The 18,050-nt window shown below is 51.5% G+C and overlaps 1 protein-coding gene across 1 annotated transcript in view; it reads right to left on the bottom strand.

Annotated features, from left to right (window-relative positions):
- Nucleotides 1–14,511: 14,511 nt before the first annotated feature.
- Nucleotides 14,512–18,050, bottom strand: part of LOC125483680 (probable G-protein coupled receptor 139) — a 14,351-nt gene continuing 10,812 nt past the window's right edge. Inside the window, exon 2 of the mRNA XM_048599912.1 lies at nucleotides 14,512–15,419. Coding sequence (XP_048455869.1) covers nucleotides 14,512–15,419 — 908 coding nt within the window. The remainder of the gene's footprint in view (nucleotides 15,420–18,050) is intronic.

The following is an 18,050-nucleotide window of genomic DNA, read 5'->3' as shown; positions in this document are numbered from 1 at the left end:
TGCCTGAAACAACACCGAAAGATACCAACATAGGAACAGGAAGAGGACATTCAACCCGTCCCTGCTGAATCGCCATTCTATAAATTCACGGCTGATTTAAAGCTTCAATGATTTATCCCACCCCATCTTCACAGCCCTCATTGGGAATCTGACATGTGTAGGTCTCTAAATATATTCAAGGTGACAAATCAAATGTATAATTGGAAATTTATTTTGGACTTCTCCGTCAAGTTAGCAGGTTTGTCGGATGAGCAGTCTCTCCTGTTCTAACTATTCTCTGAAAACTTGCAGAAGAAAGTGACGAACTTCCTCTGATCAGCAGCAGGGATCCGAACGACAGGAACCGATGTTTAAGTAGTTGTCACAGAACATCACTGATTCATTTGGAAACTGAAGTAAAAGTCGACTGTGGTGGGACTTGAACCTACAGCCTTCCAACCCTAATTGTTTCGGAGATTACTGCGCTGCCTATAACGACACAAAGATACGCACCGCTGGCTTCTGAATAGGATCGTTTTGCATATAAAGTTAGCCATGGCCCAGTGTGTTCACGACATTCATCAAGCATTGGTGTCTCCGTCGGTGTAATGCGGACTCTTTGAAATATTGATCAGAATCTTGTGTCGAGTGTTAGTTTAAAATACTCATCAATAATCCCACTGGATAAACCTGTGCTTGTGGTCTATCGCTCTTTATTGTTCCTGTTTCTTTTCATTCGATGCAAATTCATAGCAAGGCAAGTTGTAAGGAATGATGGGAGGGAAAATCGTGTTCCCTTTCATTATCCCAATTTAATGTACATTTCAATAGAGTTTAGATTCTAATTCTTGATTTGGACACAACTGTAATGTCGACTGTTCAAGAATCTCTAAACTGACAAGAATTGGATTCCAACTGCAATTTCCGTGGGTGGGGCAGATGTAACGACGAACTGCAAAACCAAGAACAAAAACTGAAGTTGCTGGAAAAGCTCAGCAGGTCTGGCAGTGCTGTTCCCAGGAGTCAGTATTGCGGCCAAAATCTGAAATTGCTGGAAACGCTCAGCAGATATGGCAGCATATGTGAAGAGTAATCAAAGTTCAGGTTTCGGGTCTGGTGACCCTTCCTCGGAGCTGATCGTAGCGAGGCTACTGTCGGTTTTTATTCAGAAAGTAGGGTAAGTGGAAGGTTTAAAGAGTAAGAAATAGGTGGGGGTAGAGCCAAAAGCAATTTGGCAGATAAAGGAGTGGGTAACGGTCTGACTAGGAGGGTGATAAGCTGTTAACGGAGACGACTGTGGCGAACAATGGGTTGTGTGTCATGGTATTGGGACCAATTCTCTTCTGAACACATATTAATGAAACGCAATTGTTTACAGAGAGGACAATTTCAAAATCCTAAATGAGGCTAAACTGACAAATGAACTCAACAATGCAGGAAGTACAGAAACTGGTCTTTTAAAACAAAGCCCGTTTCACTGAACGTCGCTCTCTGTCATTTTCCTGTGCCTGATATTTCAAGAATCACTGGTTTGTGTTAAAACCTGGTTTGGGTGAGACTTGATCTCACAATTTCGGCAATTCACACCCCGCTCTCTGCCTGTCTTATTGCAATATTAATTGATCCCTTACAGCATTACTTTAGCATATGTTAAGAGGAAATATTGGGGACAACAGTCACTGGTGTGACTTGGACTCCAGCTGAAGTCGATGCTGCCACAACGCAAAGTACGGGCCATTATACTGTCACAGCGCCGCATCATGAGACGAGTGGAAGCAGGAAATAAGTGCAGTGGTAAAGGGTTTGTAAGGAGCACCACCAGACACTCAGCAGGAATACTCATCAAACAGCAAACTGTGATGAAGGAACACAGTATGAGGAGATTCTTTGGAATTCCGAGCTCCTGAGATTGTGAATGCTCAATGTTGAGTTGTTGAACGTTGAGTCTGTAAAAGACTGCGATTGATTGATTTCTACAGATTAAAAACATCTAGAGATCAGGGGACAGTGCAGAAAAATGGCGTTGAAGTAGGAGGCTGTCCATGATCTCGTTGAACAACGAATCGGGCTCGAAGGGCTGGGTGGCCGCATCATACTCCTATTTCTTGCAGACTACAATTAAAACTTTCTTTCTAAGATTCACGTGGTGATCGATTTTCAAGTGGAAATGTTCTAATTTTTCTGGGGTACAATCTTGACGTTTTAAAATAAACAATCGAGTCTTACGTCGGTTACTTCACCAGTTCCCTCACACAAGGAAGCAACCACTGCTGCAGGAGACCATATAATCCCAGTTCCTAGAGCCGGAACCAGAGAAACTCAGTGGCCCAGCCGCGAAGATACAACCAGAAATGGGAATGGCAATGTGCGTGCGGAGCTACTCTTGTGGCTTCGGTGAGCACGCGGTCCTTCTCTGACGGTTTCGAGGCGCGTGAAATGCCAAGGCTGTGAGCTCCAACCTTACCCGAAGCAGCTTTTGGTGATATGGAGCAGCAGGACAAGGGTAAAGAGCATTTTTGAGCAAAATAGTCTTTTTTTGGAAAAGATCGGTTTCTGGGGTTGAGAAACGTCCGGTCCTGGGGAACTGTCTCAGTTGTCAATGAAAATCCTGCAAATATTCAACACGCGAAGAAGCATCTATGGAGATGGAAATGAAGGTGGTGTTTTAATGCCACGACCTTTCTCATATGGCTGGCCCTGAACTTGGTTAAATTCAGGGAAAAGCTGTTTAGCTCGTTGTACTTTGTTCAACTTACTGCACACACACACACACAGTTCATTGCAATAGTCTAAAATGAATTAGAGTTATCTCATTGGAATTTTTAACGCTGTATTCAACGTTGGTCCACATTTATTTCAGCTTCAAGAAAACGCTGCTGTTAAGAACAGAGGGTTAAACTGCAAAAACAATGCCTTGTTCCTGGATTTCTTGGTTGGAAATCACTGAGTACTGAATGGATTTAACATCTTGATAGTGATTACGGTTGCATTTTTAAGGGACTTGATTAAAGCTGGAAATTGATCTTTGAGCAACCGTTCGTTATGGAATATCTTTCCTTTGCAATTTTAAATAAAGTTTGCTCAGTTGCATTCATAATTGATCACGTGGAAAATTATGCCAAATCTTCCAAAGCCCTGAGCTTCTTTATTACCCAAAATTATACAGCGGCACACGTTCACGAAATTTCGTTACATTTAAAGTCAATCAAGTTAGAGATTGTTTCCCAACACTTGCCCCGACCACATCCCATCCCTAACCCCTCAACCGCCCACAAGCTCTCTCGGTCCCTGAGAAATTCACTCCTTGGGCGTCTGCAAATGAGTCTTTCAAAATATTTTGGAAACGGTTTTTCGGTGTGACAGGAATTCAGCCCCTTTCTTTTATTTTTCGTCGATGGTTTTGAATGTCTGACTTCTAGTTTTTGGTTCACTTGAAAGGGGGTACTTTCTCCCTATTTCCTCTCTCCACAACTCACATCATCTGGAAAATTTCCATGAGGTATTCCTTTGTCAGGGATAGCATTTCCAACTTTTCTAAATCCCTCGTGAATAAAATCCCGTCGCAGAAAACCCCGTCAGTGTCCTCTGGAATGTCTTTACACCCGAGTAAGCTCCGTCATGCCCTTTCTTTTCGAATCAAAGAATCCCTACAGTGCGGAAAGTACCATTTGGCTGATCGAGTCTGCACCGACCCTTGAAAGAACATCCCACCCAGACCCAGCGTGGAACCCTATCTCTGCATTAACCATGGCTTAACCTACACATCCCTGACAGCACAGAGCAATTTAGCAAGGCCAATCCACCTCAACTGCCCATCGAACAGCAGTGTAACCACTGAGCCACTGTACGATCCTAATAAACCCTATCTGTGTCATATCGAATATCTTTACAACGGTGAACCCCAGTCAGCACCGTCTGTGTCCTTTCCGATATCTTTATATCCTGGTAACCCAGTTTAGTGAAAGCACGCTGGACCCACTAACCCAAATTCAGTGCAGCAAAACTCTCCTCTGTGCTGTACAATCTCATTAGCGCTGCAGGAAAGGTATTTGTTGTTTCTGCACTCAAATCTGGATCGGTTTAACTTGTTTCTCCCTCAGATTTCTGCTTCCAGTAAACACTTCACTCTGGAACAAATATATCAAATCGTTTTCATTTCAACACAGACACAAGGTGGAGCTTGCAGAAGGCATGTGTTGATACTTTCACTGACACTCTGTCTCCCCGTGGGCTCCAGTCCTGCCCGGCGTTGATTCAGACAGCACCGTCCTTCCTGTGACATATCCCATCGAGAATGGAAGGACAGATATTAAGAACCCACACTTGTGAACGGAGCAGACAATTTCAAATTCCTAAATGAGACACAGCTCAGAGTCAGAGATCATAGAATCCCTACAATGCAGATGGAGATCGTTCAGCCCACTGATTCTGCACCTAACACCCTTCGAGCTTCCCACTTCTCTACCCTATTACCATAAACCCGCATTTACAATGGCGAACCGACTGTAGCCTGTACATGACGGGGCAATCTACCTAACCTGCACAACTTTGGACTGTTAAAGGAAACCCACACAGACACGGGGAGAACGTGCAAACTCCATACAGAGAGTCGCACAAAGCTAGAGTCGAAACTGGGTCCCTGCCGCCACGAGGCAATACTGAACCACCCCGGAATATAGGGACGGTCTCCAGCGGGGAGTTTAACGCTGCTCTGCCACGTGAGACGCAGGGATACGAACCAGTCGACTGCTGCCGACTTCCACACAGCATAAGGCCCTTCAGTCTATTGCGGCTGCACTGGACAAAACAACCACTTAACTATCATAATCCTATTTTCCATCACTTGGCTCATCGCGTGTTATGCCTTGGCATCACAAATCACATCTGAATATTTCTTGAAGTTAGGAAGGTTTCTGCCTCTACAGCCCTTACAGACAGTGAGTTCCAGATTCCAAGCACCCGCTGGCTGAAAAAAAAAGTCTTTCCGAGTATCTCTTCAAACCTGCATGCCTCTTACCTTAAATCTACGGCTCCCTGGTGATCGATCAAAGAGAAACAGCTCTTTCAGTCTCCCCTGTTCATATTCCTCATTATTTTGTATATCTCGATCACGTTCCTTCTCAATCACCCCTGCCCTAAGAAAACAACTCCAGTCTGTCCAATCTCTCTTCATAACTGACACTCTTCAGCCCAGACAATATCCTTGTAAACCTCTTTTGCACCGTTCCCTATAGGAGCACATCTCTCCAAGAGTAGGAATTGCAGAACTGCACACAATACTGTCGCTGTAGCGGAATGAACAAATGAAATAAATAATGCAAACAGCCACAGAAACAGTTCCTTTCCAATAAAGACTCTTTTGCTCAAATTTATCCTGTGTCTTTTTCCTGAACCTGATGCTCCAACAATCACTGGTCCATGTCGGTAAAAGATATTCATCTCCCAACCGCGGCAACTAAATGGATCGACTGATTTGAAGGTCCACATGGTGCGATTGGGGCACGTTCATCCAGCAAAAATGATTGCAGCAGCACAGACTAAATGTCGTGAATATGGAAGTGTGTGATAGATTGTGCAGTGCCTCAGCGAAGTGGGAGAAGGGACGTAAAGGAGAGTTAGTGATTATGGGAGGGAGAAAAATCTTCGAGAAGAGATGTTTGTATTCTGATACATCAAACGCAGACATGGGAGAGGGCGGGTGTTTGAGGGAATAAATTCATCACCTGGGAGAATATTTTCATACAAATCAATTAATTCCTTATTGAAGGACGATTCATAAGGAGCAAAACGGGAAGAGTACCCGCTTCTGTGACGCAGATTCGAACCGAGGTTGCTGCGGCCATAGCACAGAGTACTAACCACTATACGATCACGGCCACACAGGGAGATGTGCTTGACACGCATGATAAATACAATGACTGAGGATGTGTTAGGAACAGCACCGGATACACAACAGGAATACTTGGCGATCTGTGGACTGACATGTGAGAACTCAGAGTGGGCTGAATCTTAAACTTCGATGCTCCCAGATTCCATCAACGAGTTTGTTGAAGACTGAGATGATATTGTTGAAATGTACTTTCAATAGCAATGTAGTTTAACATCGGATACTTCACCAGTTCCCTCCCACAAGGAAGTAACCACTGCTGCAGAGGACCATATAATCCCAGTTCCCAGGCCCGGAATCAGAGAAACTCAGTGGCCCAGCCGCGAAAATACAACCAGAAACGGGATTGGCAATGAGCGCTTAGAGAACCTTCTTTCCTGCCTACTATGCCACCAATTTTGGTGTCGTTCATAAACTTACGAACATAGCCTTCTATGAGTTCTGTTGTTTTCTGATGTAGACCAATGATTTAGATTTAGTTGTAGTGGCCATGATTTTGATGATTGCAGATGATGCAACAACTGGTCACGTAGTTAACCACAAGGAAGCAAGCTATGGGCTGAACGGGGATATTAAACAATTGGGAAGAAAATGGTGATACGAATTCAATCCAGAGAAGTGGATGATAATGAAATTGGGAAGGGTAAACTATGGGAGTGCACAAAAACAGTAAGGACACTGAGTGGTTTAGAGTAAAGAAGAGAGCTTGGAGAGGACATTCACAGATCCATGAAGGTGGTTGGATAGGAAGATCAGGTGGTCGAGAGAGGGTTTGGGGACTGGCAGTTTAGAGACCATCTAGCGGACTGAACACAAGTTTGGTCACTGCACCAATCAACTGGAAAAAAAATCATAAGGCAGAAGATGGAGGGCAGAAGTAGGCCGTTTGGTCCATCAAGCTTTCTCCACCACTCAGTGAGATCATCACTTATACTGCTCCAAATCAGGTTGGAATGTTCCTCAGAGGGGAACTTGCAGATGGAGTTGTTTTGATGCATCTTCTGCTCTTGTCCACCTTCAGGTGGTACAGTCTGTGGGCTGCGTGAGTTGCTCGAGTGCATCTTGTAGATGGTGTATTCTGTTGCCACTCTGCCTCGGTGCTGAAGAGAGTTGATATTGAAAGTACTGAATGGGGTGCGAGTTAAGTGGACTGCCTTTCCTGCACTGTGTCAAGTTTCTTGAGTGTTGTTGGAGCTGCACCCATCCAAGCAAATGGACAGTATCCCATTACACTCCTGACTTGTGCCTTGCAGATGATGCACAGGCTTCTGGGGGTGTCAAAATTTGATTTAATGACCACAAAACTTCGATTCACTTGTAGTAACAATATTTATATGGCAGGTCCAGTTCAGTTTCTCCTCAACATTTGTCCCCAGGATGTTAGAGTGGGGAATTCAGTGAAGATAAATGAAAATAAAGTCAATGGGATATGAAATCATGAGCAAGCATTCTCACGTCTGCATTTTGCAGTCAGAGTGAAGAAGGGTAAGGAGTTCGCAGTGTGTAAAAGGGCGATATAAAAGTAATGGAGAGGAACACTGTAGTCTATGCCATTCAGGAGTAAATAAAGTTGGACAAGCAACACAGAGTAGGGCTGAGTGAAATGCACCTATATAAAGGACATTTTTATTGTAGCTCAGGTATTTAATGGTATATTCATAACAGTGAACAGTCAGCAGTCACTTCGGCTTCAGAAATCATCTGTATAATTTAAGAAAGTCACATAAGTGTTACTCCTAAAAGGAAAGGCATGTAATGAAAGCAAGTGCTCGTTTACAGATAAGCTCTAAGGATAACACGGAAGTGTAATTCTTGTTGAAATTAGACAACAGCATCTTATTTATGTCAATCATTGACTGCAAAAAAAGTTTATTTTGTACTTCTTCATGAAGCGAGGGAGCGAGGGATGGGGAGCAAGGAATGGGGAGGGAGCAAGCAAGGGAGCGAGGGACGCAAAGTGATCGAGCGATTGGGTGGGAGCGAGGGGCGGGGACCGAGCGAGAGACGGGGAGGGAGCGAGGGACGGCGAAGGAGCGAGGGATGTGGAGGGAGCGAGGGATGGGAAGGGAGCGAGGAACGGGGAGGGAGCGAGAGACAGGGAGGGAGAGAGGGATGGAGCAAGGGACCGAGAGACGGAAGGGAGGGGAAGGGAGAGATGGGGAGCGAGGGAGTGAGGGACGGGGAGCAGGGCAGTGATGGATGGATTTGGGGAGCGAGGGATGAGGAGGGAGAAAGGGACGGGAAGGGAGCGAGGGACGGGGAGGGAGGGAGCGAGTGACAAGGAGGGAGGGAGCAAGGGAGGGAGTGAGGAAAGTGGAGGGAGGGAGCGAGGGACAGAGAGGGAGGGACGGGGAGGCGGGAGGGAGGGATGGACGAGGAGGGAGTGAGTGAGGGAGCGAGGGACGGAGTGGGAGCGAGGAAGTTAGGGACGGCGAGTGAGCGAGGTACGGGGAGGGAGCGAGGGATGGGAAAGGAGTGAGAGAGTTAAGGACGGCAAGGGAGCGAGGGATGGGCAGGGAGCGAGGGAGAGAGAGAGGGATGGGGAGGGAGCGAGGGACGGGGTAGGAGAGAGGGACGGGGAGCGAAAGAGGGAGGGAGCGAGGGATAGGGTGGGAGCGAGGGAGTTTGGGACAGCGAGGGAGCGAGGTTTGGGGAGGGAGCGAGGGATGGGGTGGGAGCGAGGGAGTTAGGGACGGCAAGGGAGCGAGGGATGGGGAGGGAGGCAGGGAGCAATGGAGGGAGAGGGAGGGAGAAAGAGACAGAGACGGAGCAAGGGAGGCAGCGTAGGACAGAGAGGGAGCGAGGGAGGGAGCGAGGGATGGGGTGGGAGTGACGGATTGTGGGAGGGAGGAAGCAAAGGAGGGAGCGATGGATAGGGTGGGATCGAGCGAGGGAAGGAAGAGAGGGAGCGAATGAGCAAAGGAGGGACAGGGAGGCAACAAGGGAGCGAGGGAGGGACGGGGAGGCAGGAGGGATGGAGGGACGGGATGGGAGTGAACGAGGGACGAGGAGGGAGGGTGGGAGCAAGGGACGGGGAGGGAGGAAGGGAGCGAGGGACCGGGAGGGAGTGACAGAGCGAGGGATGGGGAGGGAGGAAGGGAACGAGGAACAAAGAGCAAGTGAGGGAGGGAGCGAGGGACGGGGAGGGATTGAGGGACAGTAAGGGAGCGAGAGAGATAGGGATAGCGAGGGAGTGAGGAACAGGGAGGGAGCGAGGGAGCGAGGTACAGTTAGGGAGGGAGCAAGTGACGGGGAGGGAGGGACCGAGGGACGGAGAGGGTGGGAGGGAGGGAGGGAACGAGACACAGGTTGGGTAGTAGTGAGGGACAGGGTGGGATCGTGGTACGGAGGGGAGGGATTTACAGAGAGGGAGCGAGGGAGCGAGGGATGGGGAGGGAGCAAGGAAGCGAGGAATGGAGCGAGAGAGAGAGGGACGGAGAGAGGGATGGGGAGGGAGGGAGGGAGTGAGGGGCGGGGAGGGAGCGAACGATGGAGCGAGGCAGTGAGGGATGAGAAGGGAGGGAACGAGTGACAGAGAGGGAGCGAGGGAGGGAATGAGGTACGGGGAGGGAGGGAACGAGGGATGGAGAGGGAGCAAGGGAGAGCACGAGGGATGGGGAGACAGGTCGTGAGGGACAGAGAGGGAGTGAGGGAGGGAGCGAGGGATGAGGAGGGAGCGAGGGAATTGGAGCAAGCAAGTGATGGGGAGGGAGCGAGGGAGCAAGGGACGGTGCGAGGGACTGAGAGGGAAAGAGGGAAGGAGGGAGTGGGGAGGGAGTGAGGGACAGGAGCGAGCAAGGGAATTGGAGCGAGGAAGGGATGGGGAGGGAGCAAGGGAACAAGGGATGAGGAGGGAGCAAAGGAGCAAGGAAGTGAGGCATGGGGAAGGAGTGAGGGGTGGGGAGCGAGAGAAGTTTGGGGGGGGCGAGGGACGGGGAGGGAGGGCGTGACAGAGAGTGAGCGATGGAGAGGGAACAAGGGAGCAACAGGGAGGGAGCGAGGGTGAGAGAGCGAGGGACGGGGAGGGAGAGAGGGATGGGGAGGGAGCGAGAGATGGGGAGGGAGGGACGGGAGCAAGCGAGGGACTGGGAGCGAGCAAGGGATGGGGAGGGAGCAAGGAAGTGAGGCATGGGGAAGGAGAGATGGACGGGGAGCGAGACAGGAATAGGGAGCGAAGGACGGGGAGGGAGGGGTCGACAGGGAGTGAGCGAGGGAGAGGGAACGAGGGAGCGACAGGGAGGGATCGATGGGTCAGAGCGAGGGACATGGAGTGAGTGAGTGAGCGAGCAATGGGGAGGGAGGGACGGGGAGGGAGTGACAGATGGGGAGGGAGCGAGGGAGCGAGGGTTTGCGAGGGACCGAGTGAGTGAGGGATGGAACGAATGAGTGAGAGACTGAGCGAGGGAGTGAGGGACAGAGTGAGGGAGTGAGCGAGGGAGCGAGGGACAAAGTGAGGGACGGAGCGACGGAGTGAGGGACGGCGAGGGAGGGAGGGATGGGGAGGGACTGAGGGAGCTAGTGAGCGAGGGATGGAGCAAGGGAGCGAGGGACGGGCAGGGAGCGAGGGATGGGGAGGGAACGAGGTACTGGGAGGGAGCAAGGGAGCGAGGGACCGGGAGGGAGCGATCAAGCAAGGGACAGAGCGAGGAACTGTTAAGGATGGGGAGGGAGGGATCAAATGGACGAGGAGGGGCCAAGGGATGGGGAGGGATCGAGGGGCAGCGAGGGAGTGAGCGATGGAGAGGGAGTGAGGGAGTGAGGGGCGGCGACGGAGCGAGGGATGGGGAGGGCGTGAGGAAGTGAGTGAGTGAGGGAGCGAGGAACGAAGTGAGAGAGCGAGGGTCGGAGCGAGGGACGGGGAGGGAGGGAGAAAGGTACAGGGAGGGAGGGAGCGAGGGATGGAAATGGATGGAGCGAGGGACTGAGAGATAGGGAGGGAGCGAGGTACAGGGAGGGAGCGAGAGATGAGGAGGGTGGGAGGGAGTGAGTGAGGGGTGGGATGGAGAGGGAGAGATGGGGAATGAGGGAGTGAGGGACAGGGAGCAAGGGATGGGGAGCGAGGGAGCGAGTGACAAAGAGGGAGCGAGGAACTTGGAGGGAGGGAGTGAGGGACAGATAGGGGCAAGGGAGGGAGGGAGGGACCGAGGGATGGGGAGGGAACGAAGGACAGAGCGAGGGAGTGAGGGATGAAGCGAGTGAGGGAGCAACAAGGGATGGAGAGGCAGGGAGAAAGGGACAAGTAGGGAGTGAGCTAGGGATGGGGAAGGGAGGGAGAAAGGGACGGGGAGGGTGGGAGCGAGGGATGGGGAGGGAGCGATGGATGTAAGGGAGCGAGGGACGGGTGGGAACAAGGGGCGGGGAGGGCACGAGGGAGTGGGAGTGAGCGAGGGGGTGAGGGATCGAGGGAGAGGGAGGGGGTAAGGGAGCAAGTGAGTGAGGGATGGAGCGAAGGAGCAAAGAACGGGGAGTGAGGGATAGGGAGGGAGGGAGAACGGGATGGGGAGAGAGGGAGCGAGGGATGTAGAGGGAGTGAGAAAGGGACAGGGAGGGAGGGAGCGAGGGATGGAGATGGATGGAGCGAGGGACAGAGAGTGAGGGAGGGAGGGATCGAGGTACGGGGAGGGAGGGAGTGAGGGATGGAAAGGGAGCGAGGAAGAGAGCGAGGGATGGGGAGGCAGGTAGCATGGGACGGGAAAGGAGCGAGTGAGTGAGGGACGGATTGAGGGAGCAAAGGACAAGGAGGGAGGGAGTAAAGGGTGGGGAGGGAGGGAGAATGGGACGAGGAGGGAGGGAGCGATGGATAGAGATGGAGGGAGCAAGGGACGGAGAGTGAGGGAGGGAGGGATCGAGGGCCAGGGAGGGAGGGAATGAGGGTCAGAGAGAGAGCGAGGGAGGGAGCAAGGTACTGAGAGGGAGGGAGCGAGGGATGGAGAGGGAGTGAGGGAGGGAGCGAGGGACTCAGAAGGAAAGAGGGAGCGAGGGACAGGAGTGAGCGAGGGACTGGGAGCAAGCAAGGGATGGGGAGGGAGTGAGGGACAGGGAGGGAGCGAGGAAGTGAGTGATGGGGAAGGAGCGAAGGATGGGGAACGAGGGATGGGGAGGGAGGGGGCGACAGGGAGAGAGCGAGGGGGAGGGAGCGAGGGACAGGGAGGGTGTGAGGGGCAGGGAGCGAGGGACAGGAAGGTAGTGAGGGAGCGAGGGACGGGGTGGGAGGGACGGGAGGGAGTGACGGACGGAGAGGGAGGGATGGGGAGGGATCGAGAGACAGGTGGGAGGGATGGGGAGGGAGCGAGGGACGGGTTTGGCGTGAGCGACGGAGCCAGGGTGCGAGTGACTGGGAGGGAGGGAGGAAGGGATGGGGAGGGAGGGAGCGAGAGACAGCGAGGGAGCGAGGGATGGGGAGGGAGAGAGGACAGAGAGGGAGCGAGGGAGGGAACGAGGGATGGGGAGGCAGGTCATGAGGGATGGGAAGGGAGTGATTGAGTGACGGACGGAGCGAGGGAGCAAAGGACGGCGAGGGAGTGAGGGCCGGGGAGGTAGGGAGAAAGGGACTGGGAGGGAGGGACCGAGGGATGGAGAGGGAGGGAATAAGGAAAGGGGAGGTAGCAAACGAGGGATGGAGATGGAGGGAGTGAGGGATGGAGAGGGAGTGAGGGAGGGAACGAGGGACGGGGAGGGAGCGAGGGACTGAGAGGGAAAGATGGAGGTAGGGAGCAGGGAAGGAGCGAGTGAGAGCAAGCGAGGGATGGAAGAGAGCAAGGGACTGGGAGCGAGGAAGGGAGGGACGGGGAGAGAGTGAGGAAGTGAGGGACGGGGAGTGAGAGAGGGACGGGGAACAAGTGACGGAGAGGGAGGGGGCAACAGGGAGTGAGTGAGGGAGAGGGAACGAGGGAGCGACAGGGAGGGAATGAAGGGGAGGGAGCGAGGGACTAGGATGGAGCGAGGGAGCGAGGGCCGAGGAGGGAGGGAGTGATGGACGGGGAGGGAGGGACGGGGAGGGATCAAGGGATGGGTGGGAGGGACGGGGAGGGAACGAGGGACGGGTTGGAAGCGAGAGAGCGAGGGACAGAGTGAGGGAGCAAGGGATGGGGAGGGAAGGAGGGAGCGAGGGTCTGGGAGGAAGGGAGCAAGGGACGGGGAGGGAGCAAGGGACAGGGAGGGAGCGAGGGAGTGAGGGATGAGGAGGGAGTGAGGGAGCGAGTAGCGAGAGATGGAGCGAGGGGTGGAGTGAGGGAGCAAGTGTTGGAGCAAGAGAGCGATAGACGGGGAGGGAGCGAGGGACGGGGAACGAGGGAGTGAGGGACGGGGAGGGACAGATGGACGGGGAGGCAGGGGGAGGGAACGAGGGATGGGGAAGGAGGGACGGGGAGCGAGGGAGTGAGGGAGGGACAGGGAGTGGGGCAGGAGGGAGGGATGGAGCAAGGGACGGTGAGGGAGCGAGGGAGCGAAAGATGGGGAGAGAGCGAGGGACGGACCGAGGGACAGGGACGGAGCGAGGGACAGGGAGGGAGCGAGGGACAGGGATGGCGACAGAGAGGAGGGAGTGAGGGACATGGACTGGGAGGGACAGGGAGCAAGGGACGGCGAGGGAGCGACGGGGAGGGAGCAATGGAGTGAGCGACAGGGAAGGAGTAAGCGACAGGGAGGGAGGGAGGAAGAGAGAGATAGCGACAGGGGCAGGGGCTGGGGTAAAGGGGGACGGGGCCCAATAAGCCAGATACAGGGCTGGGGGCCAGGGGTCGGGGGACAGGGAGCCAGGGGGTTACAGAGATAAGTGAGGGACTTGAAGGGAGAGAGTAGGACAAGAAAGAGGGGGCAGAGAGAGAGAGAGAAAGTGGGTCAGACATAGAGAGGTAGAGACAAGGAAACAGAAGCAGAGTGAGAGGTGAGAGCGAAGGGGGAGGAGAGAGACAAAGGGTACAGAGGGGGATGGGGAGAGAGATGGAGAGGGGGAGGGGGACGGAGAGAGGGAAAGACTGTCATAGGGGATTAGGGAGAGGTGGGGTCAGAGGGAAAAATACAGAGTGGGAGATGGGGTTCACACATGCAGAGCGTGAGAGAAGCGGGTGGGGACATTCGAGGAGGAGGGACAGAGAGACAGGACGCAGGGAGAGAGGGAGGGAGTGGTTTGGAGTGGGTAGGTGGAAAGAGAAGGAAGGGAATGGAGAGTAGGATGGGCAGCAGGGGGGTACGGAGAAATATGGGTCAGAGAGGGAGAGAGCGAGCGAGGAGGGACTGGCGAGAGAGAAAGAGACAGAGGGATATTAGAGGTGAATGCAAGGACAGAGTGACTTGAACCCAACTCCTCAGCTCAGTCCAAAGAAATCCTCCCATTACCTTGGGGCCGAGTCTGTCTCTCTCCAGCTTAGCTTCTTCAACACAAAGACAAACAACAATATAGTTTGCTGTGCTGCTTGGAACTTTTTAATGAACGTTAATTACATATAGAAGTTATGGATGCAGTCAGTGGAATGGTGCATTTTCTCTTTGGCCTGTGAGTTAAGAGAAACATTGACATGTTTCCCTGTAACTCCCTGTGGGTTAAGGTTGGACAAGCCAGCACTACCCACAGTCTGTTACCATAGCGACAAGCTGCTTCATTGCTGAAACATTGAACTGAAATGAGAAAATCCTGGATGGATTGATTAATGAGTGAATTTGATTGATTGATGAATGTGCGTAAAGGGATATTTCAGCACATTCTTCAGCTGCTGCCTGAACTTAGTTTGGGTCACGGCATAAATCTCGGTGTTTGTGCAGCAACTGAGGAGCTGCAGCATGAAGCCCATTTCCTGCACAAAGTCATGTAGATGCACAGAGTCATACCCCAAATTAAACATTCGGTTCCACATAGAAAACACCATTAACATTGACCATAACAGGACGAAATTGGCCGAGATCACAAACAGTAAAATAATGGATTTTTTTCGATTTCTCATTTCTGTGTCACACTGAGAGTCCCCATTGGTGTGAGACCGGAACCTCCTGCGGGCTCTGCTGGTCACTAAAATGTGTTTGATCGTGAAAACATTGAGTAGCAGAATCAGGAGAAATGGGAGAGTCGGGGTTAGAATGTGGTGGAGGAACTCAATTGTGACCCAGACACGAGAGTAATAAACATCGATTGTTATATCACAAAACCAGGGGGCGTTCCACAGCCAATAGCGATCTGTGAGCATAAAATACCAGAAAATGTTCTTTAAACAGCTCAGCACAGTCACTGTTCCCAGAACCACAGCCGCCGTTTTCTCACTGCAGTATTTACTTTTCAGCTTCTGGCAACAAATGGCCACAAAGCGATCAAAGGTGAAAGTGACGGTGAACCAGACAGAACAGTCAGTGGCTGCATAAAGCAGGACGGCGTGGATATTACACACGGGGATGGACAACAGGAAATAAAACTGTTCCCGAAAAACAATGGGAATGTGTCTCAATATCAGGTCGAGGATAATGACCAGTAGATCCGCCACTGCCATGGCCCCCAGGTAACGTTTGACACATGGAGACAATCCACAATCTTTATACAGCAGGATATAGATCGTCACGACATTAACTGTGAGGAAGGAAAACAAATAAAATATACATCAGCCTGGAGGCAAAGTTACCAGTTTGATTGAGGACCCAGTGACATTTTCAAATGTATCACTGATTTATTGAAACAAAAAATGAAGCTGAAATAACAAATAGTAATGTCTCATTTTTTTTTTACAAAAATCGTAAAATAAAATACAAGAAACTCTCCCTCCCGAAAGACACAAACGCACGTCCATAAGAACAGATGGTTTCTGGAACATTCTCACACACTCGATCACTCGAGAGCAGGCACAGGTCACTTCTTTACAGTTCCTGATACGGAGGGTGAAGATATTGCCTTCCTGAAGGATTCTCTCCCAGTTCCCTGAAGAGTTTGGAAATTTCTGTCTTTTAGTCTAAATTGTGGTCAATTTTCGGTTGTGAAGAAACATGAACACAGGGAAAATGTATTCACCTCTTTAACTGCGTGAGGGGATTTTGAAACAGTGTCTCCTTTTCCCTGGAACAGGATCTTTTACCTCGGGATCTAATCTTTTGTTCAATTAACTGAAATCCAACCGTTCACAAATAATGTCGATTACAGAATGTTCCAGAGAGTGTCAGCTGCAGAATGTTCCGGAGAATGTCGGTTACAGAATGTGATGGAATCATTAAGATCCACATCACAAAGGCCCTTTTGTCCATCAGTTTTGGTGAGACCCACTCAGCCTCGCGGTGGAAATCTCTCCCCACATTCAACACAATTGGCAAACACAAATTAAAGGCATTGCCAGATCAGCAGAAGTCGTCAGTTATCTCACATTCTCAATCCACATCACAGTACCAGCCCAGAAACCACAAAGCCAGATGAAATATCTCTTCAGCATGGAGCACTGTGCAGACCAGGCTGGTGTACTGCTCAATACAACCCGGCAATCTGTCCAGAGTGGGACACAGTGCAGGCCTCACCATTCAAGTAGCTATCAGTCCAGCACAGGGAGCTGTGCAGACCACACAAGTGCCTTGATCTATTAACCCGGACTAGATGCCTGTCCAGTCTGGAGAGCTGTGCAGACCACACAAGTGCATTGATCTATAAGTCCGGACCAGGTATCTCTCCAGCACGGGGGGCTGTGAAGTGAACACCACTGAACTGATCTGTAAACCCGGAGCAGTTACCCTCCCAATGTGAAGATCTGTGCAGACCACCCCAGTGCGGTAACGCTGTGTTAAATTGTTGCCCAGCCTGGGGAAACTTGCAGCCCATGCTGGAAGTGACAGGATGTGCGGCTCCCATCCATTTACAGCTCCATGTCTCCAATGTGCCATGACAAGGGGTGCCATGGGTGTGAAAATCACTGCCAGAGAGAGATGGTGGGGCATCAGTTTAAATAAGAACAAATGGGATGGGTTGGATATATAGACAGAGAGGGGGAGATTGAGGGATAGCGTCATGGGAGTATGCGTTCATATGTTTTAGAATGCTGACATGTAGACATTTTGATAGTATCTTGCAACATGGGTCAGTATTTCAGGAATGATGCGTGAATAGGATATTGCTGTGAGTTCAGATGATGGAGAGTTTTGAATGAGCATTTGTTCTGCACTTGTGACTGAGATTGTGGTGAGCACAGTCTTTGACTCATTGGGCTAAATCGAACAATAATTTGTCTCAGTGACATTGAGTGTGACAGAGGGATAGTCTGCAGGAGGCCGAGCTAGTTTTCTGATGCTATCTTATCAAACACCCCTCATTATTTACCTACCCCACAACATGCCATTCCTCTCATTCAATGCCAGCCTGATTCTCCCACCCATCATGGCTGGTAATAGTTCCTATCGAGTGGATGGCCCAGGTATTCCATGACCCCTGGCGCAGGTGCCATCTTTAAAAGGCCAATGGGCACACGTTTGAACTTTCTCATTTCGGAGCCAGCCTGCACGGTTTACCCCGAGCCTGACAGATAAGGGGCAATTGCACCAAGATTTATCGAAAGGGACACGGCGGTCCTGGTGGATGGGCTAGTACAAAGGAGGACCATTCTTTTAGCAGAGGAAACCACACCACCAGACCAACCGAGCATGGCCCTAGCTCACAACCCAGTTCAGTGCAGTATCTGCAGTCTGAAGAAATGTCCAGCAACACAGGACAACCAACAATAACCTTCCCCGCTCTGTCAGGATAAGTATCACCGGATTCTCTCTGCTCCATCTCTCTCTCTCTCTCTCTCTCGCCTCCGCTACTCCCCTACACTGAAAACACTGCATGCATCCAACACTGTCGACTGATTCAATCCGGATACCTCACCACTTCCCCCTCACCGACATCATCACTAATAGCAGGGCCATGCACATTCACCTTCATTCCCTCCCTCCCTTTCCCTCATTCCAGGAGAAACAGCCGAGAATAGGACAGAAAGGGCCAAGCAGGGCGGTGGTGTTCCCCACATCAGTTCCCTCAGCCACCTTCCTCCGCCGCGTGGGTAGGACCCTGGAATGAGCCAGAGAGAAGCAGGACGAACCGTGTGGAGATTCCAAAATATACACGTCCCACCAACCGAGCAAGGATCCCTTTACAGTGAGGGGTAATTCTCACTTTAAACCCACTGTTAGTTCCGTTTCGACCTGGCACAGCTGAGAAATCGTGTCCCTGATGCCATCTCCCTGTTAT

The sequence above is a fragment of the Rhincodon typus genome, chromosome 8 (assembly GCF_021869965.1).
Source record: "Rhincodon typus isolate 14 chromosome 8, sRhiTyp1.1, whole genome shotgun sequence".
In the NCBI taxonomy this organism is placed as follows: domain Eukaryota; kingdom Metazoa; phylum Chordata; class Chondrichthyes; order Orectolobiformes; family Rhincodontidae; genus Rhincodon; species Rhincodon typus.
This window is presented reverse-complemented; position numbering and strand designations above follow the sequence as displayed.